This window comes from Notolabrus celidotus, chromosome 20, assembly GCF_009762535.1.
Source record: "Notolabrus celidotus isolate fNotCel1 chromosome 20, fNotCel1.pri, whole genome shotgun sequence".
NCBI lineage: Eukaryota > Metazoa > Chordata > Actinopteri > Labriformes > Labridae > Notolabrus > Notolabrus celidotus.
Window position 1 is genome coordinate 22,997,660 of NC_048291.1, and position 23,122 is coordinate 23,020,781.

Consider the following 23,122-nt stretch of genomic DNA (forward strand, 5'->3'; position numbering starts at 1 on the left):
TTTGGTGACTGTTTCTAGTTTTATTTTGCATTTTTTGATTATCATAAATTTAGTATTTTCCACTGACAGGAAGCGGTCAGTCGTCACTGATTTTGACCACTAGAGGGCGGTATGAGCTACATTTGAAACAAGCCGTGATGCTAACAAACCTCAAGGTAAATTAACTTTATCATATCAATAACTCAATTCACTTCAATTCAAATTTGCTTTATTGGCATGAACAAAGACATGTTATTGCCAAAGCACATAAAATTCATATATTCATTACATATTATTATATTATATATTATATATATTATATTCTGCAATATCTAGTTCTCTTACTTACACTGACTAAGTTATCTATAACTGCTGTTTAATTAGCTCTATTTTAATGTCGCCGTTTAGAAAGGTAAATAAAGGTATAATGTATTTCAGTTGTCAAGATGTTTACTTAGTGTGTCCACACGAATAATTACGGAGGAGGATTAGGGCCACTGAGAAAATAAAGAATTAAGGTCAATTTTTTTATTATTGTTATTATTCCGAGAAAAAAGTCAGGATTCTGAGATTAAGGGATTCTGACTTTTCTCTCAGAATTCCGACTTTAATCTCAGAATTCTGACTTTAATCTTAGCAATCTGAATTTTTTCCCAGAATTCTGACATTAATCTCAGAATTCTGACTTTTTTCTCAGAATTCTGACTTTAATCTAAGAATTCTGACTTTTTTCTCAGAATTCTGACTTTAATCTCAGAATTATGACTTTTTTCTCAGAATTATGACTTTAATCTCAGAATTATGACTTTTTTCTCAGAATTCTGACTTTAATCTAAGAATTATGACTTTAATCTCAGAATTATGACTTTTTTTCTCAGAATTATGTCTTTAATCAGAATTATGACTTTAATCTCAGAATTATGACTTTAATCTCAGAATTATGACTTTAATCTCAGAATTATGACATTTTTCTCTTAGAATTATGACTTTAATCTAAGAATTATGGCTTTTTCTCTCAGAATTCTGTCTTTAATCTCAGAATTATGACTTTAATCTCAGAATTATGACTTTTTTTTCTCAGATTTATGACTTTAATCTAAGAATTCTGACATTTATCTCAGAACTATGACATTAATCTCAGAATTATGACTTAAATCTAACAATAATAATAATAAAAAATTAGACTTACACTACCGTTCAAAAGTTTGGGGTCACCCAGACAATTTTGTGTTTTCCATGAAAACTCACACTTTATTTATCAAATGAGTTACAAAATGAATAGAACATATAGTCAAGACATTGAGAATGTTAGAAATAATGATTTTTAGTTGAAATAATAATTTTGTCCTTCAAACTTTGCTTTCATCAAAGAATGCTCCCTTTGCAGCAACTACAGCATTGCAGACCTTTGGCATTCTAGCTGTTAATTTGTTGAGGGAATCTGAAGAAATTTCACCCCACGCTTCCTGAAGCACCTCCCACAAGTTGGATTGGCTTGATGGGCACTTCTTGCATGCACTCCATTACAGACAGAATACCAGCTGCCTGCTTCTTCCCTAAATAGTTCTTGCATAATCTGGAAGTGTGCTTTGGGTCATTGTCCTGTTGTAGGAGGAAATTGGCTCCAATCAAGCGCTGTCCGCATGGCGTTGCAAAATTGAGTTATAGCCTTCCTTATTCAAAATCCCTTTTATCTTGTACAAATCTCCCACTTTACCTGCACCAAAGCAGCTCCACACCATCACATGACCTCCACCATGCTTAACAGATGGCATCAGGCACTCTTCCAGCATCTTTTCACTTGTTCTGCGTCTCACAAATGTTCTTCTGTGTGATCCAAACACCTGAAACTTTGATTCGTACGTCCGTGCTTTTTTCCAATCTTCCTCTGTCCAATGTCTGTGTTCTTTTGCACATACTAATCTTTTCCTTTTATTGGCCAGTCTCAGATATGCCCTTTTCTTTGCCACTCTGCCTAGAAGGTCAGCATCCCAGAGTCGCCTCTTCACTGTAGATGTTGACACTGGCGTTTTGTGGGTACCATTTAATGAAGCTGCCAGTTCAGGACCTGTGAGGCTTCTATTTCTCAAACTAGAGACTCTACTGTACTTGTCTTCTTGTACTGTTGTGCACCGGGGCCTCCCTTTCTACTCTGGTTAGAGCCTGTTTGTGCTGTTCTCTGAAGGGAGTAGTACACATCGTTGTAGGAAATGTTCAGTTTCTTGGAAATTTCTCGCATGGAAATAGCCTTCATTTCTAAGAACAAGAATAGACTGTCGAGTTTCATATGAAAGTTCTCTTTTTCTGGCCATTTTGAGAGTATAATCGAACCCACAAATGTGATGCTTCAGATACTCAACTAGCTCAAAGAAAGGCCAGTTTTACAGCTTCTCTAACCAGCAAAGCCGTTTTCAGCTGTGCTAACGTAACTGCACAAGGGTTTTGAAGGTGTTTCTAATCATCAATTAGCTTTCTAACGCGATTAGCAAACACAATGTACCATTAGAACACTGGAGTGATGGTTGCTGGAAATGGGCCTCTATACACCTACGTAGATATTCCATTAAAAACCAGACGTTTGCAGCTAGAATAGTCATTTACCACATTAACAATGTATAGAGTGTATTTCTGATTAATTTAATGTTATCTTCATTGAAAAAAACAGTACTTTTCTTTCAAAAATAAGGAAATTTCTAAGTGACCCCAAACTTTTGAACGGTAGTGTATATAGATATTTTTTTCAGTGGCCCTAATTCTCTTCCGTACTTCTTATATACACACAGATAATGGTTTAATTATTTTGTATGCTATCATGAATTCATCAATTGGGATAAAAATTAATTTAATGATGCAGTTGCTAATTGCGGCCACACGAGGGCAGTAAAGCTCCAACATTCACTCAAGCTGGCGATCAAACGCTAACAAAACGTAATGCCATTTTGAAGGAAAATAAAGAAAAAACGGATTTGTTGTCAAAATGTAAAACTCTTTAACGCATGTCCTTTAATTTAATAACACCAACAGAATATTACTGTTTTATAAAGAGCTAATTGGCTTCTTTTGAGCAGACAGGGTACGTGCTCATTGTGGTAAGCTTTATTTTGAAAGTTGTAGCTTGAAAAAAAAATGTCAGCGTAACTGATAGCTTGACGTAGTTACAGCTGTAATTATCAATTGTGGCCACAGGGGGGCACTGTAACCGAGACTCTGGTGTGGAATCCCCTTTTTTCAAGATAAAAAACGCTTCTTACTCACTGTTTTTTGTGCGGTCTTGCTTTTGTAAACCACTTCACCTGTCTTCCTTGGAAAACATGGCTGTGAGCAAGATACCTGTAGCATGGCTCTCTCGAGTCAGCCATACTGAACTTCTATGTTGCATTTTGTGCCCACCTTCGCCAAGAAAGTATTTGTCGAATGACCGAACACTACGACATGGTAAGATGTTTTTTTTTACAGTTGTGTGCGTGCAATATCTTAACAAACCATGTGTGTGTATTTTGAAGATGAATTGCAGAAGTTTGATGGATACAACAAATATTAAATCGTAGTACCCCCTTCTGGCCGCTGGAGGGCCTTCAACGCTATCTCGCAAATAGCATAACAAAGCAGGTAAAAAATAATTGAAAGCTTTTAAAATGTCCAATAATGTTAGAGAATTTTATTGGAGCAATGACTAAGTTATCAAATGTCATTTGCTCCAAACTAGCATTGTAGCATGTTTTTATTAATGTCAATTTTAGTGTTTAAACATAATACAGTAGTTCATGTCTTGTGCCACTAGAGGGCAGTAAGTACACATGATATTAAAAACAGTCAACTATTAAAAAAACTCCACCCTCAATGCTAATACAACAAAAAACAGCAGTAATAGTAATATTTTAGCTTTTAGTAGTGTGGTTATAATTTCTTACAATCATTTTAAAACTGTTTCGATGAATTGTATTTCTAGAAAGTTGTTTTGATTGTTTTGTTTTGTTGAGGCAGAGTGGCTGCTTCTAATAAAGTAATTCTCTGTTGGATTTTACTTCAAAATAAAGCAAATAATCAAGCCCTGCTCTTTACCAATAATAACTGTTTAAAAGTACTACATTTCTAAAAATGAAACTATTTTTTGTCAAATTTTTCTCAAAATATTAATCTTTAATTTATTTTTAAAGTTGATTCATTATTTTTATTTACGTATTTTAAACCACATCATGCACAGCTCTTTCATTTTATTACAGAAATTAAATTCATGGTATGTAATCTTCTGTATCTTTTTAATTAAATCTATTCAGACAAACAAAAAACTGTGATTGTTAGCAGTATTAAATAAAAAAAATAATATGTTGTAATGTGGAATCGATTGACTTTCACTTGTCAAACTTAATTGAAAAAAGTTTACGTTTGAATATATATATAGAATATTTAATGTAGATCTTTGATTCAAGTATTCCTAGATGTAACTGCTACAATGAAGTGTTTTAAACTGCTGCATTAACAGTACGGGCCTCTAGTGGCTCCAGCCTTCCACTGTAAGAGAGGAGTGTCATGTCACAGTGCGAGGTGGAGTCTGGACACTGGTTGCTCTGTGGGGACAGAACTGGGTGGAGCAGCAGGGGGAGCTGTGGGTGGGGGGCCGTTGTAAGAAGGGAAAAGTATGACTGGGTGGTTTCACAGGGAGCAGAGGCATTTGAGTCGGGGCACACATGCCTTAGCTGTGAGAGGCCCTACTTCCCTTGGCTGGCTGGCATCCCAGAGCAGAGGCAGAGAGAGACAGTGCGTGAGACAGAGGGTGAAGAGAACGTTTAGAGGAAAGTAGAGGAGTGAGAAGAAAACTAGTGTTTGAGAAAGTTGCTGAAAGAAAAGAGAAATAAAGGGAGGCTCTGCAGCGTGGCTCCTGCAGGTTGTTTTTCACTGGTGTATTTTTATCTGTTGTGAGCAGGCGCTGTGTATTTGGAGTTGACAGCCATGGCGGATACAGGTGTCAAGAAGGAGCACACGGCAGAAGTGCCTTATGATGATGATGACGAGGTGGCTCTGGTGAGTGCTGCGACTGATCCGGCAGTCGATGAAGACGACCCCTCCGAGGAGGTGGACCTGGTGCTGGCCACCGGCCCCAGAGGTAAGAGTGAAGCGCAGATGAACGGCGTCATGGTTCTGTCTCTGCTGGACAAGATTATCGGGGTGGTAGACCAGATCCAGGTGACCCAGAATGGGCTGGAGGCCCGGCAGGAGGCCATGGAGAAGTCCGTGTCGTCCATCCAAGGGGAGCTGGCGAAGCTGTCAAAGAACCACGTCGGCACGACCAACACCGTCAACAAGATGCTGGACAAGGTTCGCAAGGTCAGCGTGAATGTGAAGACGGTACGCAACAACCTGGAGAAGCAGGCGGGCCAGATCAAGAAGCTGGAGAGCAACGAGAGCGAGCTGCTGAAGAGACGCAACTTCAAAGTCCTCATCTACCAGGTAAGGCTGCACGTCGTCCATCAGCTTCTTCTCTTCTAATCACGACAGGGTGCACAAAACGACACTGATATCTGCTTTCAGACTTTTTTACATGTTCACTTTATGTTGCACTTGCAGCAGAAGTTAATGAGGCTGTGTAACATTTCCCCCACGCACAAATGAAAAGTGTGAGTGAGTGTTAAATGATCCTGGGAGGCTATCAAACCATCAGTGCAGCTCCTGAAATCAGAGTTCGAGTCACGCCGTGGTGTGAGTTCTCCCTCACCGATGAAAACTAAAAGAGGCATGATAGATTCTGAGGATCGAGGATGCTGGCCAAACCTTCAGCCTCGAGGTTTCCATGACATAGATGTCTGAATAACATTTTCCTAAATGTCTATGCAGCGCTTATTAGGAACCACACACTGCCGTCAGTTGAATGTTTTGTTTTTCTGCTCGGTGAGTTAGGTTCAGTGAGTACTCGCAGCTTCCATGGAAAAAAGGAAAGCAGCTAGTGATCCTTCCCACTTCACAGGACTCCATTACCCAACAACACTAAATAAAGACTTGTGGGTGTAAATAAAAATATAGGGCCTATAAACACCGGCATGAAGGGCTACTTGAGACACGACCAACGCCCAAAGTCTTGGGTGTTCAGAGATTGAGAGATAACTTGCAGGCTGCTGCCAGTGAAGATGTTGATTTCATTCTAATACTTTCATAGTAGTTTGTGAACCTGCACATGAACACCTGAAAGCACAAGAGTGAGTGCTGGGAGAGAGAGTCTGAGCTTTTTATTAAAACATTAGGGAACTCAATCAGAGCTGTGAGAGTCTCTGGTGTACGGCTAACCTCAGGATCTGTCATGGCAGACCCTCTTTGTCTCCCTCCTCCTAGGCTGTGCACTCTTTGGAATCCAATCACAGATCCTCAGCCTTAATAAATTACTCTGTAAAGCAGGTGCCTCCTGCAGTTTGTGACACTGTTGGCTGGTTTACTGCCAGACGTTTTAGATGCATGTCTGTGTGCTGTTGTCGGTGCAGTGGTGGTAACAGTACGCAGAGCTGGGACTCATTTCAAGAACTCGCACTGGTTTTTACAGCAGAGGGAGGGGGAGGAAAAAATGTCAATACACCCAAGTATCACTAAATCATATTATGTGATGATGTAACAATTTAAAAATCAATCTTCAACTTGCTGGAAAATGTTAATTTCTTTGCTCAGATTGCAGATAAAGATGTGGGTTGGATTTTAGAGTAAATGAGATAAACACTCGTGCAGACTTTGCTTTTCTGATTGCATTTAAAAAGTGAAGTTTTGTTGAACTTTAATGCGATGACAGATTTCTATTACCTTGCTTTATATTACCTTGCATACAAGATCACAATACATGCTAATGAAGTCTCTTCTCATCAATAATTTCTGATGTCTTCTACCTGATTTCCACCGGTCCACAGGCCCAGATAAGGATTCTGGTGTTTTATCTCCCCATTTTGCCGTTAGATGGAGAATAAATCACTGTGAATCACTTCCTGTGGGGATTATCTCATCTGTAAAGCCCCATCACTGGTATTCTCTCTCCCTGTCTGAGCGTTGGAGCTAGGAGCTGTAGCTTCCATGTTGCAGAAGCTGTCCCGAGCACCCAGGATCTATTTATGGCTGCAGCGGGGGGCCAGTTTAATTGAGCGACACATAGGCTGTTCAGATATTGGCACCATTGCAAATCAACACTGGCTCCCAGTCAGGTTTCACCCCTTCCCACCGTCTGTTTGTGTGTTAATGTGTAAGAGTGGGGCCACTTTAGAGGCAGGTTAGGGATGAGATCAGGGTTATGGTAGGCGTGTAGATATCGTGAAGGTTTCATTTAACGCTCCTGCGATTTATAGCAGCGTCCTCACAAAAATACTAGCTCCAAAATGTGTGTGTTGGGTGGGTTTGTGTGTCTGTGTGTGGCCATTCCTGATCAGTATTCCCTTACACTCACAGTGTCAATGTCAAGCGAAGCTAAAATTTGAGTAAGACAAGTGAAACATTCACAGCATTACTTTTGCTGTGCAGGAAGTTTACTCAGCTTCATCTGCAGGTGCCGCATTTTCTCCTCTGTCACTCAGTCTGCACCCTGAGAATAGACCGCACAGTTTCTGTCACGCAAGAGCTTTGACAGTGATGCTTTATAATTAAACCTGCAACGGTCGTAGCATGCATGAACCGCAGGCAGGAGCAGGGAGGGGCTCCAGAGACATGTTGACCAAATGAGCGTTACATATCAGCAGGTGTAGAGGAAATATGGAGATTTATTAGATCAGGTAAGCAGAAAGGCCTGCATTCAAAGTCGTAGAGCTCAAACAAGTCAAATGCAAACACTAAAAGGAGTATACAGGGCTTTTCGAGAGCCTATAACATAATTCCCGTTCTAACCACTGCATCCATTGCTTCTTTAATTATTGAAAGCTTGCCGTGGCAGATAATTCTGGTCTCCCAAGTTCCAATGATCTCTATTCAGCTTGACTGAGGTAGGTAGGTTACAAAATAAAGATGTAATATTTCCAGGTGTAAAGGTAATGGCTAACAAAGTTGACCACGGTGATGTGGAACATTTTAAAATCCCTCTTTGGACACTTTTAAACACACTTGGGTACAGATCAAGCGGCAACCTCTGGCCGCGAGAACTGAAGCCCATGCAGAAGTGTTAAAAACTGAAGTTCATTGAGTGTCCACTTGAGGCCGGCTCCGGAAGTACCCGAAACCACATACACACCAATTTAAAAAAGCCGATCTTTGCAGCAGAAATAAACATGTTTACAGCCTGGTACAAAAAACGAGTGTAGTCTGGATAGCTCATTTCTCGATCAGCACACACTGTACGGGCAGTGAACTTTGTCACAACATGACAATTTCAAAGATATTAAGATTACGAGTCTTACAGTACGAGAGGCACAGCTGACTTGATTGACAGGCGCGAACACTTTAGCTGTTGGCTAGGAGGCTCAAAGCCCGCCTCTTTACTTCACACTCGCTCAACAGAAGTTATGTTGAGTTCAACATTTCCAATATGGCTGCCGCTGCCGTTTGGCCTCAGAACAACGCTTCAGAAACAGATGGGTGACGTCACAGATATTACTTCCATTATTTATACACTATGTTACAAATAGAAAGTGTTAGATTCTATGGCCCAGCCTGACACTGGATTGTGATGTCCATGCTGCTCTGCCTGCTGATAACTCTCCTCCGAAACCCCAAATAAGCTGAGAAGTTTCAGGCTAATTGGTCTAGCAATACCTGGCTAGTGCAAAGTAACAAAAATTGACACTACTTGAGCCAAGTACCTTGAAATGGCACTGTAACCAATTAAGTGTAATGTGTTAATTCCATCTTTGCATTTCAGACGTGCATCAATAATTTTGCCCGTCCTCACTCTATCTTTATATATTTGAGTAATGCTAAAGTTATGGTGTAACAGTTCTCTCTCATGAGACTGAACCAGCCTCACTTTGATCAGAAGGATCAGCAGAGGAACTCCTCATCAGAAACACAATTGTGCTCCGGGCTGGTATTTGTATTTTGGGAGTATAGAACTTGAAATGAATGTCTGGGACAACTGCTGCTCATCTCTCCTCATTAAGTGAACAACAAATCCCTCCTAAGTGACCCTGCAGCAGCTGAGGCTCCGCTTCTGAACAAGGAACAACTTATCTGTCATCAGAGCTTAAAAGAACTCAAATGTCTGCTGATATACGGCTCTGTGCTTCACACCTTTCCTGAGTTTGCTGCTCTGATCATGTTGCACCTGTCTTTTATTGACAAATAGTCTATGTACAAGAACACTACAAACAAATCCAGATTTATTCCCCTATCACTGGTTCGTCTCATATTTCCAGTCTATTGAGTTTTTTTCATATTTCAGCCTCTCAAGTCTAATTTCCTGTTGTATTGTTTACTTTTATTATCTGTCAGGAAGTAGAATAACAAGAAGCCCTGTGATGGTGATAAAACAATGATTGGAAATGTGCTGAATGTCTCTTTAGAGGGTTTTCTGTTTCTCCTGCAAATACATTTTTAATTAGAATTCCAGCATTTGAACATGTTGAGCATGAGAAACATTACTGTTTGAAAAAATAACTCTAAATAGCAACCGTCAAACCGTTATTCTGGTCATACTTCCAAATGAAATATGATATTTGATAGCCAATCAGTGGGGTCAGACAACAGCCTCTTACCAGGACAGCTAACAGTCAGTGGCAGAAGCTAGTATTTGTGTTCTATAGTTTTACACAACATAATAGGGAAGGCGTAAATTCCTAGCTAACACAATGTGTGCTTGGAACATGACCCCATTAACGCACATACTAGTTTAAGTAATGTTAGCTAACCTATTGTTATCTCTGAAGTATCTGATTGCTAGCATTGGCTGTAGCAGAAAGGTTGCTTATGATTTATCAAAGAAGTTGATGCTTGCAAAATGCTTCCCAAGTGCTTTGGAATATTATCAGATGATCTATTTATCAATCAATCAATCAATCAATCAATCAATCAATCAATCAATCAATCAATCAATCAACCAATCAATCAATAAATCAATCAATCAACCAATCAATCAATCAATCAGACTTTATTTATAAAGCGCTTTTCATACAATGACATTGTAACACAAAGTGCTGTACATAAAAACATCTTAAAATAGAATAAATACATTTAAAATAAGAGAGAGATATATAAAAGTGAAAATAAAAAGACCCCCCATCCTAATCCCAACCCCAGCCCCGACCCCAAACCCACCTCACAATCCTAAGGTTAAGAACACAATATATGCAACAATAATAATAATAACAATCAAAATAAACAATAGATAAATGAAAGTTAAATCAGAAGTTGCTGAATGAACTGAGGAAACGCTCTCATGATATCTTAATGAGGAAACACGAGGTAAAATAAGATGTTAAAACTCAATACAGGAAATTAAAATCACGGAAATAAAAGACATTCCTAAGATAATAAAACACTAAAATATTAAACCATTATAAGAAAATAAGATGCTATACTTAAAATAAGTAAATAAATATAGAAAAATAAAATAAAATAAAATGAAAAGTGATTAAAATTTGAACTAGATAATAAATTAATAAATTAATTAATTAATTAATAAATAAATAAAGTAAGGTGAAATAAAACTGTTTATAAGAATAATACTCAGTTAAAAGCGAGACTAAAAAGGTAGGTCTTGAGTTTACTTTTAAAAATGTTTATTTATCCAAAAGAGATGAACTGATTAAGATGGTCAGCTGCCCTTCATTTGAACATCCTACCATCTGGAATAAAGCAGCACCACATCAGACAACATTTAGGCATCCCACCATCAGAGGATCTGTGAACACGGTGAGGAGACAAAGAAAGGTAGTATTTTTCTGCACAGCTGTCATACACCAATAGCGTTGTCCTCAGACAGATTTAAAGGTCCTGCATGTATCCTGGCTTCAACTAGCTTAAGCTGTCGTTGGATAAAAAAACTTCAGCTGGCATGGACGCCACCTCAACTGAACCCTGAATGTTAAACAACTTCATGCAACTTGAATTCTTTTAATCTAGATGACCCACAATGCAACTGAAAGAGGTCCTGGTGTGTTATGCTAGTCGGGACTAATGTTACCTTTAGATGATATCCAGACTTGCTGACAGTTTTCTCTTCAGTCGTAGTCTTCTGTCCAAACACTTGCAAAATGCATCTATTTATTGAGGTGATTGGTCAGATATTTCATGGCCTTTACTTCAGCAACAATACAAGTACACACTGTACTTAGACTATAAACAAACTGTGTGGAGTGAAACCTGTGCTTCCATCCAATCAGCATCATTCTTTAAATAACTAAACCAGTGGTTTCTACCTGAAATAAAGCAGCAGTGCAAAGAGCCATATGTGTGCTTTAATTAGATTTTCTGTTTATACGGCCTGTCCGAACTGCGGCTCACGTGTGTTTCACAATGTAGATTATCTATTTAATTACGAGGATTAATCTCAGTCATGCAATGTGAGAGTATATGTCCATCAGGGTGTGAGACAGTACTGCAGTGAGTCTGGAATCAGGGTGTGTTTGGCTGCAGCTCAAGGACAGTGATAACCATGTGGTCAACTCTATCAGGGAGATGTAAGACCTCTCAGTTACAGTCTACTTATTCCACACCAGCCTCTCAGAGCCTCAGGGAGCTCAGATCCCAGCCAACTAGCTTTACCACCGGCCCAGTCCGCTCCTCTTTAATGGCCTATAGCCTTGCCCAGACTATGTAATAACTCTATTCCACTTATTCCAGACACAGAGTGCCAGCCAAGGCTTTTTCACGATTTAGCTTGCTGAATATTATTTTCCAGTATAAATCCAATCTCAGCTTCATTACAGGAAGTGACATTTATAAAACACTTAGCCAACCGCTTACATTTCGGAGCACCACTTCACCAAAAAGCTCTCGACCAGCAGCACCAATTTAGTGATGTGATTCATTCTGCTGGCATCTTTCTGCTTCTCTTGCCAAAATGCCTTCTTGTTCTCCTCCCTTCTTCTCAGTTTCTCTCCCCTGTCACTCCCTCCTCGTATCAACTGAGCCCACGCTGCTCCCACTCAATGATTTAATCCAGGACCAAGGGCTCGACTCATTCAGTATTTGCAGCCACACTACTTAAGTACACTACTTTTACACATCAGCCTCTCCTCTGTGTCCTCCCCTCCCGCTGCGCTCCTCTTTCCCATGCTAGTGGAAAGATATCTGGCAGGCTCCACATTTCACTGCTGCATGTCAGCTTCTATGTTGAGCCAGTCCTGAGTTCCATTACCTTGTGGCGTGAGAGCTGCTGCATGTCAGATGCTGTCCAGTAGATTATGTTTGTGGGTTGCATACTATGAAGCAGTCTTTAAATTTTGTCTGACAAAAAGTTAAATGTGATGGTACGACTCACTTTCAAGTTAAAGTATGAGGCTAAATTGACCTGTCAGCTCTTAGGTCTCCGGACAGAGCTAGGTGAATTCTTTCACTCCGTCTCTAGTAATTATGATATGCTATCTAGCAGTTTCTTAATACTTTTTGCAAAGACGTGAAAGCTATTATTTCTCTTCTAACTCTCACCAAGAAAGTACATTTGTTGTATTTTTTCAAACATATCGAGCTATTGATTTCCTCTCATTGTCTTTATTTTAGCCGATCAAGAAAACATCTGGGATGCAGATCCAAATCACAGCACATCATGATAATAGCATTTACTACATTAGGGTTTTGGGAAACACTCATACTGCGCCAAACAGTAATACACACATTTATTCAGCCACATCTATACACTCCTTTATATACTTTTAAAGTTTCAAAACCAAAGTCCTTTTCATTAAAGCGCTCGTCTCTGATGTCACGCGGGTACGGAAGAGGATTAGGGCCACTGCAAAAAAAGACGAAGGTCGAATTCTTTTTTTACTTATAATTATTCTGAGATTAAAGTCAGAATTCTGAGAATTCTGACTTTTTTATAAGAATTCTGACTTTTTTCTCAGAAAAAAAATTAAGGTCGAAATTTATTAATTATTATTATTCTGAGAAAAAAAGTAATACTTCTGACTTTGATCTCAGAATTCTGACTTTAATCTCAGAATTATGACTTTAATCTCAGTATTCTGACTTTAATTTCAGAATTCTGACTTTAATCTCATAGTTCTGACTTTAATCTCAGTATTCTGACTTTAATTTCAGAATTCTGACTTAAATCTCAGAATTCTTACTTTAATCTCAGAGTTCTGACTTTAATCTCAGAGTTTCGACTTTTTTTCAGAATTCTGACTTTAATCTCAGAATTCTGACTTTAATCTCAGAATTCTGACTTTAATCTCAGAGTTCTGACTCTGATCTCAGAGTTCTGACTTTAATCTCAGAATTCTGACTTTAATCTCAGAGTTCTGACTTTAATCTCAGAATTCTGACTTTAATCTCAGAGTTCTGACTCTAATCTCAGAGTTCAGACTTTAATCTAAGAATTCTGATTGTAATCTCAGAATTCTGAATTTAATCTCAGAATTCTGACTGTAATCTCAGAATTCTGACTTTAATCTCAGAGTTCTGACTCTAATCTCAGAGTTCTGACTCTTATCTCAGGGTTCTGACTTTAATCTCAGAATTCTGACTTTAATCTCAGAATTCTGACTTTAATCTCAGAATTCTGACTCTAATCTCAGAGTTCTGACTCTTATCTCAGGGTTCTGACTTTAATCTCAGAATTCTGGCTTTAATCTCAGAATTCTGACTTTAATCTCAGAATTCTGACTTTAATCTCAGAATTCTGGCTTTAATCTCAGAATTCTGACTCTAATCTCAGAGTTCTGACTCTTATCTCAGGGTTCTGACTTTAATCTCAGAATTCTGACTTTAATCTCAGAATTCTGGCTTTAATCTCAGAATTCTGACTTTAATCTCAGAGTTCTGACTTTAATCTCAGAATTCTTACTTTAATCTCAGAATTCTGACTCTAATCTCAGAGTTCTGACTCTTATCTCAGGGTTCTGACTTTAATCTCAGAATTCTGGCTTTAATCTCAGAATTCTGACTTTAATCTCAGAATTCTGACTTTAATCTCAGAATTCTGGCTTTAATCTCAGAATTCTGACTCTAATCTCAGAGTTCTGACTCTTATCTCAGGGTTCTGACTTTAATCTCAGAATTCTGACTTTAATCTCAGAGTTTTGACTTTTTCTCAGAGTTCTGACTTTAATCTCAGAATTCTTACTTTAATCTCAGAATTCTGACTTTAATCTCATAGTTCTGAATCTAATCTCAGAGTTCTGACTTTAATCTCAGAATTCTGACTTTAATCTCAGAATTCTTACTTTAATCTCAGAATTCTGACTTTAATCTCAGAGTTCTGACTTTAATCTCAGAATTCTGACTTTAATCTCAGAGTTCTGAATCTAATCTCAGAGTTCTGACTTTAGTCTCAGAATTCTGACTTTAATCTCAGAGTTCTGACTTTAATCTCAGAGTTCTGAATCTAATCTCAGAGTTCTGACTTTAGTCTCAGAATTCTGACTTTAATCTCAGAGTTCTGACTTTAATCTCAGAATTCTGACTTTAATCTCAGAGTTCTGACTTTAATCTCAGAATTCTGACTTTAATCTCAGAGTTCTGCCTTTAATCTCTGAATTCTGACTTTAATCTCAGAATTCTGACTTTTTCTCAGATTAAAAATATCCTAAAAAAAAATTGACCTTATTTTTTAAATTTTATTTCTCTGTTGGCCCTAATCCTCTTCCGTACGTGGGAAATCAGTTTGTTCTAAAAACACAAATCAACCTGACAGCATCCTCTGCCGTTGTTCCTGATGTTTTTCTATGTTCGTTTATTATGTAAAAAATGTGTGTAAGATGATTTTATGCAAAAGCAAAGAGAAACTTTCACACTGACATCCACAGAATGTGAAACATTATGAACATTTGAAACACTGAAAGCTAACAGAGGCCTTGGTGTGGCATAAAAAAGTACACTTGCTCTCACTCTGCTTTTTCAGATCATGTGCACAACACTCTGTAGTGTGTGTGTGTGTGTGTGTGTGTGTGTGTGTGTGTGTGTGTGTGTGTTTGTGTGTGTGTGAGCTACAGTAGGAGGATCTGCTGGTTATGTTTCCCTGGCCTTTCCTGGGCTCCTGTCATTAGGGTGTACAGTTATACAGCAGAAAGATGATCCGTGTTCCTCCAACGTGTGGAAATGCTGCACGTGTATTATTATTATCATCTATTTTTAGATCTGTTCCTCCAAAAGTTAGTTATTTAATTCCTCAAAAAGGGTGATATTTAAAGGACACATACACATGTGTTGTGTGAGCTGTTGTTTAGTGAAATAAGATTTACTTATGGACAGTCAGAGAGTTGTGGTTGTTCCAAAGCCTGTTCTATTTTTAGCTTTAGTCAACCCCTGTATGTCTTAGCAAGTATCAAAGTGCGTACAGTGTTTTACACTCAGACATACTCCATTTCTGTTTGTTTGCTGGTTCTCTGCATCCATGAGGACATGCTTTGTATTACTACAATTGAAGAACTATATTTTGGTGCGTCCTGATGCCTAAACTCCGGCCCCATCTGCCCCCTCATCGTTAAAATCCTCCCTATCCCTCCGCAGCAGACAGGATTTACCATCTGGGACACCGATCAGGTCACCCGTAGATCTGAACAGTTGTAGTTGTCGTCGAGCGCCTTGGCTGGCAAACAGATATGTGTCCTCATCCTCATACAACATCTCACCCACTGGAAGCTGCTGATTCCCCTCCACACTGTTTGTTCCAAGATTTGTAGGCACACCCTGCGTCTGAGATGCCACAGCCAAAATAAAACGTTGGCCATATGAGTTAGCATATAAGAGGATACTGCTATGTTACATTTTGTTATTAATACACCAGTGTCAATGCAATGGAATAGCATAGTGTCCTGTTTCATTGCGTGTGTCTGAATTTAGCAATCAACAACATCAATTGATTGATTAATTATGTTGTCTGTGTGGAGGTGTTTGTTTTGCTTCTGCTTCCATGCTGAACTTTGAACAGAAGCTACCTGTAAATCCAGGTACCACTGGAAACTCCCTTTCAAATGACTGTAGTTTATAGTCGCTGTTAACTCAGCAGTCATAAATTCTCAATTAAAATAAATTTTGTCTTTGTTACTGAAGACATTGCGTGAGAAAATAGAGTCTGGTACGTGCAAACACTCGGCCAAAAGTGCAACAGTCAGGTTACCCTGGTGGTATATTTCCCACTGCTGCTGTGGCGGCTCGCTGTTCTTGTCACTGGTATGTGAGTTATAGGCTGTCACTGAGGGTGTGCCAGGACTCTCAGTGGGTTTGGTGCCCTTTGGGATTAGATTTTGCATGCACATGGATGTTTAGGATGATTTATCTATAAATAATAGGTATCGTGCTTCAATTATGTTATCAGGGTACGAGACAAACTTTGAGGGTGAAACTTCTGTCTACATTTTTATCCAAATGTTATCTCTTTTATAGGTATTGAGAGGATTCACAGTTTTGTTTATAAGGTATAACACATTTTATACAAACAAAGATTTTATTTCACTTATTGTAATTAATTTAGTTCAAATATAATATCTGATTACATTTTCAAGAGAGTTGTGATAACAAGAAACTCTCTCAGTGCAAGTTCATACAAGGACAGCTGAATGGCTCATGTTGGTCTCAAAAAGGTGCACACCTGATCAAAACAAGCAGACTGAAAGCTCCACGTCACTTTTTCCACCTTTAATATCCCTTTGACATTAAACAGTATTTCATAATCATCAGCACACAGTTCAGAACAAAGTGGAGCAGTGTGGCTGATTGAACGCCTGCTTCTCTTCGTGTGCCCGCGGGTGTTGTTTGGCACAGGTCTTCGCTCAGAAGTCATTATATTGGCCTTATGTAATTCAGTAGTTATAGTTTCCTAACATTGAGCCCAGTAGTGTTTTCATGTTGGCAGCTTAATCATGGCCTCACTTTATCCACACACCACATCAGGCCGTAAAGGAGCAAATGGTGTTTAGCACAGAGAAGAATAAAGGAACGATGAAACACAGTTTTAGGAGGATTTGTGTTTTTGTTGAAGAGAGACTTGTTAAATTTGGCTTTTTGTATACTTCAGTGTCAAAGTGGACGACACACTGAGGGAAAGTAGTTATATAACATATTCTAACACTGTAGCTGTAACTTCACGCTGAGACGCAAATGGAAAAGTACATTTTCTGCCCTAACGTGGGAGCCGTGATTCCAGTGGTTTCAGAGTAATGGGAAGGTGGGCTGGAAAAGGGCTTCCCCCTGTACGTGAAATCACAAATCACTGTGACAGAAACACCAAGGAACTCCCTTCCTGTGGTGTGCACAGTAACATGACATCGCCATGCTGGCTAGATGGTACACAGAGCCCCTGTCTCTGAATGAATCCGTCTGTAGACAGAGCAGGATTTTCCATTACCTGCAGGATAGGTTAACAGGACACTTTAACTCAACATGGCACCATCAGAGCAGCTTGTTCTAAAAGAGAAAGAAGGCTTTATGAAACAGAATTTGAATTGTGCCCTCAGTCGCATGAGTCACCCTCAAAATGCCTGAGGTAGTGGGCAACTGGTCCACTCATCTGTGAATTGTTTCTGCCTTACTTTACAGCGTGGGCGGCATCAATATTAATGACCAGAGCACATTAACGTCCTTATTTTAGCTTCCCAACACTCTTTGGGGATCAAAGCAATGCAATTCATGTCTCTACAGGGCTCTTACACGCAAACCCCCCACCTCTGTTTCATGTCAATCACTCATTTGGCCTTTTCCATCCTGATGGGGCACATGGGTCAGTGATATCACTCATTGTGAAAGCTAAGTGCACAGCTGCGAGGACTGGACAGGATCAGACAGCTGCTCCTGTGACTCACCGGAGAGGCCTTTCATCACTCTGCCTTATAGGGAATGGTGTGTGTGTGTGTCTGTCTGTCTGTGTGTTTATCTATCAGGGGACAAGTTGTTAAGGGTCTGTATGCATGTAGCTGGAACAGGATTGTGAATGTTTATGGGCATGGATTTGTTATCTTAAAGAGGGTCAACACTGCTGCCTTTTATTTAGATTATAATAAACAAAAACACTAAAAAGAAGACATTTATCCTCGTTAAATCACTCAATGCGCTCAGAGCATATTCCTGAATTAGCTTGAACAGTGCTTGGCAATTTGTTGGTTTTCGAAATGCTGTAGATATAAATACAGGAGATTTATTGAGATAATTAAAATATTGTTAGTATTAATTTTTATACTGCAATCAATATTTTTAAACAGGTATTGTAATCATAACAGTAGAGAGCAGACAGATTATGTTTTAAAGAAAACATTTTAAATATTGTACGGTGGTAGACGGTCATAGACTCTCTCACTGGCTGATTTTTATTTATAAATCTATTATTGGACTTCTCCCTACATACTTGTGTGTACACATGTGTAGAAACCTATATGGCCTGCACTCTCAGGACATCCTACAGTTGCAGGTCCGGAGTGTCAGAACTGAACTGGGCAAAGAAGCTTTTAAATTTTCTGCCCCTTTTACCTGGAATGATGTGCAGAAGGACTTGAAACTGACAAATCTTGTAACTCTGGGGGAATTCAAGTCAATCATAAAAGACAGAGAAACAGGCTCCATTGGATCTTGTGATTGCACAGTGTAATCATGTAACCATGTGAAACTGTGACCATATTTTATTTGTGTTGTTTGTGTGCTTGTTGTGTGTTGTAAACATAGACTGTAAATAAAAATGGACAGCGTTGCTCCGCCTCTTCCCATTGTACAGTTCTGGGCGCCGCCGTTGTGCAGCCAGAGCCGGCAAAGCCCCTGTAACAAGCTCCGCCCTACAGTGTAGCGTCACAAGACGCTGTGTGTCCTTTGAAGTTTCTCGGCTGTGAACAAGCGGCAAACTCCGGTCTCAAACGATGAAGCCAATGCGGAAGTGCTATAAACTGCAATACATCGAAAATCCGCTTGAGGCTGGCTGCAGAAACACCGGAAACTACATAGATATGAATGGGAAAAAGACGATCTTTGCAGCATTAATAAACATGTTTACAGCCTGGTTCAAAAAACGGCTTGGCCCTACAACGCTAATCTCTCTAATGTCACATACTGTACGGGGGGTGAATTTTTTTCTAACATGACGGTTAAGAAGATATTAAGATTATGAGTTTTGCCCAAATAAGGACATGACTGACGTGACTCCCGGTCGGGAACACACAGCCATTGGCTAAGAGGCTCACACTACGTCACACTCTGCCTAGTTGAGTTCCGCATTACCAATATGGCTGCTGCCGTCGATTTGCTTCAAAACAGCTCTCAGGAACAGATGGGTGACGTCATGGATACTACGTCCATATTTTTTACAGTCTATGGCTGTGAATCATAGCTGTGAATCAAAGGAAACCAGGAAGTAAAACCCCGTTTTTTTTAACCTCTAATAACTAACGAAAAACAAACTTTTCAGGAAAAAGAGGCCTTGGACACAAAACAGTCAAATACTAACTACATATCACCACAGCATATAGATATGAGAAACATTTGTACGATGTGTATTTCTTTTTTAAAGTTTGACTGCGGATTTTTTGACCTATACTGCAGCCAGCCACCAGGGGGCAGACACACTGCTGAAAGCCTCACCACCAGGGCCGTGTCTGGCACGCTTGGTTGTAACCTGTTTTGTGCTGCCGTCTTGGCCAGGTCACTCTTGAAAACAGGTTTAAATCTCAGTGAGTCTTTTACCTGGTTTAATAAAGAAAGTAAAAAAAGAAAAAGAAAAAATAACCATTCATGTCATGCAATCTAATCACTGTTAAATAGACAACAGGCAAGCTCATAATAATCATCATGTGTCTTATGAATATTAATTTACTAAAATATCATTCATTGACACATATTTAGCTAACAGAGAAAGACTCTGGTAGCACATGGATCAGTAAAGGTCTCGTAGCAGCTTCTGTAGAGACAGAGAAGATCTCTGTAGAGTCCTGATTGAGAACACAGTTAGCTCTGTTGTCCATGGTAACAGACAGTGATGACATTTTCCCAGAGACCTTGAGTGAGTCACACACAGAGCGTTTTGTCTCTGATAATGTTTAGACAATGAAAGATCTCCTATTTATGGCTTTTAAGTATTTGTAACTGTTATAATGAAATATTTACAAGAACACTTGAGTCACCAGAGCAGAAGTTACTGTCATCATGCTTTTTTTGACATCCCTGTTTCATCTGCTTTCTCTCAGTAGTCTCAAGTGCGACTCAGACAGAAAGGTGCGACTCCTCCTCAGCCCAAATCGAACAATGCAGACTGCAGACTCCTCTGGGCCGTGCCTTAGTTTTCAACGTTCAATATTAGGGAGTATATGGATAATTATATTTGTGCTCTCTGAGCCAACAGCCAATGAGAGAGAAGTAGACAGAGCTGCTGGCACGATTTTCAACCACACTTTAATTAATCCTGAAGCCAACATGAAGTAAAACACTTCCTGTTGATTCAAAATAAAAAGGTACAACATGACAACACAAGGAAGAATCAGTTCAACTGTTGAAATGCTTTATTATGATGGCATGGTCGTGGAAGCTTCAAAAAGAAACTAGTACATGAAGGATTTTGTTTTTTAACAGTCTTCTCTTGATTTTTTGTAACACAGCTCGCATATGTCGCAAGACTCAACTCAACTGAACTTTATTTATAAAGCACCTTTCACACATATAAACATGTAGCCCAAAGTGCTTCACAAAATAACAGATACAGAAAATAACAGCAATGGTAAAATTATAAAAGGCATTATTATAAATAAAATACTTAAAAATCAAATCAAATCAATACAGTTAAATTAATAAAATAAGTAAGAGTGGAAAGAAAAGTTAGAAAATAAGGCAGAGTTAACAAGATCAGATGGATATTAGAAATAAATAAGATAAATAAATGTTGTTGTTTTTTTAATTCTTTCTCTCTTCAAGATAAATAGATGTTAAAGCAATGATTATAATAATAATGCAATCCAGGGCTACAAATAAATTATTTCAAAAAGCCAGATTAAAATGGTAAGACTTAAGTTTACTTTTAAAAAACACCAAGAGCTCACCGTTCTGATGTCCAGAGGCAGAGAGTTCCATAGCTTAGGGGCATTAAAACAGAAAGCTCTCTCTCTTTGTGTGGGACACACAAGGGACATTTAAAAGGGAAGCATTCGAGGACCTCAGTGATCGAGCTGGAAGACAAAATGACAGGAGATCTGTGATGTATGGAGGAGCAAGGCTGTTAAGAGCTTTAAAAACAAGTAAAATAACTTTTAACTCAATTCTAAAAGAAACAGGTGACCAGTGCAGACTTTTTAAAAGAGGAGCTTTGTGATAAGTTTTCTTTTTTCGTGTTAAAACTCTGGCTGCAGCGTCCTGAACAAGCTGCAGTTTTCTGAGAGATTAAAACACCTTCAATTAACACAGCTCTGAGGATAGGAAGTGTTTTTATTGTTCAAGGGACAATTTAGATTAGATTGTGCCTGTGAAGAAAATAAATAGACAACCCATGTTGACTGCATTTTTAAAGCAGGTTGTCGCACTGACCTTGTTTCATCTTTCCCTATGAGAGCACTTGAGGTCTAACTAGACTAGAACAAGTGAGGTAAAGTGAGGTGGTGTATTCTCCCTCAGGCACATGCAATAGTCGTATTTATATCCTGTGGTGAGTGATGTTCCATTATCATCCTGTTCGTGTGCATTTTTCAGATCAGATGAAAGAATATCTGTGAAGTTTCTCCTCATGTGAACGTTGCAACCTGATATTTAAATCACTTAGTATTAAAACTGCTGCAGTACATGTTGGGTCTCAGCTGTTTACTGAAATCTCCCTCTGTTGGGACATTTTCATAGCGTCCCCTGTGTTGTGCCGATGCATGTTGTTGGCTTTTCCAAGCCAATCAAGCACTCCCTCACACAGATGCACTCACAGAGCAAAAGTTCCCACTTCTTCTTGCCAACTTTTCCATGAGTTATGATTCATGCTTCCAATGGACATCTGCTACAGACCTCCTTCTCTTTGAGTAGAGCACACAAACACTCAGTCATCCATCCTCTAGCACCTGTCAGTAAACACACAAACACACAGCGCCGGGTGGAAGGCGAGGAAAGTATCGCAGAAACACTAATGAGCTATTTCCTCCGGCTGCCAGTATCTTGTTTTCTAATCAGGCGGGGAAACCCAAGCAGGCCATGCTGACATTGTTAAAGTTTCCACAGATACTCTGAAGTAGTGACTGAAGTTTTTAGGAGTAAATAACAAAATGTTCCAACATGCAAGGTTTCTATTTTTGAATTTGGGTTTCCAAAAGCATTGATAGTCAAATAAAAGGTGAAAGGGTTTTTAAGTCCTCAGTTAGTAGATGCTGGATGAAAATCCACCCTGACATAGTTGTTACACTGTATTTTCCATACATATGAATGATCTGTTTGGCAGCAGCTAGTTGTATAGTAATGACCCCGATTGGACCATGCATGCATCTTCTCAGTGAGGTACGAAGCTGACATGGTCCTAGACTATGATGTCATTTCTCTTTTATTTTTCTTTTGACTCCGGTCGGTCTCAGGATGCTGTGCACTGCTCTTTTCCATTAGACGGCAGTGCTTCCTGAGCTACTAATGAAACTGTCTACCTTTCTGTGTGTGAGGACCAGTGTGCATGTTAGAGATAGACCAATATGTTTTTTTCAGGACGGATACTGATACCGATTACTAGTAGTTAAGGAGGCTGATATTCACTTGCAGTAAAAGGGAAAATATTGTCGTCAAAATTTTGAATAATACAAACTGCAACGCTTAACTTTGTTTATATGCCTTTTAGCATATCTTTATTAAACAGCTTTTTCAGATTTGCAACATTTTAAAGTTTTTTTTTAATCTTAGATAATAGACATCTTTGTTTTATAATTCTAACAAAAAAGTGCACGGAGCTCCCAGGCTCAGCAGCATGTCTTAATAATAATAATCATTCATAGAATTTATATAGCGCTTTTCTTAATACTCAAAGTCACTTTACATAAGGTGAAAACTAAAAAATAAAACATTTGAATAAAACAAAACAGGGACAGAGGTGGGGCAGGGGAAGAGGTCATGTGTTGTATGCTTTTTGGAACAGGTAGGTCTTGAGGTGGAATTAAATGAGAGGAGAGAG

At 39.0% G+C, this 23,122-nt stretch overlaps 1 protein-coding gene across 4 annotated transcripts in view; it reads left to right on the forward strand.

Annotated features, from left to right (window-relative positions):
- The first annotated feature begins 122 nt into the window (after window positions 1-122).
- The window catches only part of cavin1a (caveolae associated protein 1a), a 29,085-nt gene continuing 6,085 nt past the window's right edge, over window positions 123-23,122 (forward strand). The window contains exons 1-3 of one of the 4 annotated variants that reach the window (XM_034710761.1): window positions 126-155; window positions 3,483-3,588; window positions 4,904-5,427. In XM_034710761.1, the coding sequence (XP_034566652.1) occupies window positions 4,930-5,427 (498 nt within the window). In that variant the 5' untranslated portion in view covers window positions 126-155; window positions 3,483-3,588; window positions 4,904-4,929. Of the gene's footprint in view, window positions 156-3,280; window positions 3,415-3,482; window positions 3,589-4,903; window positions 5,428-23,122 lie in introns of those variants that run through there. The other 3 variants (XM_034710760.1, XM_034710762.1, XM_034710759.1) reach the window with 3 other exon arrangements.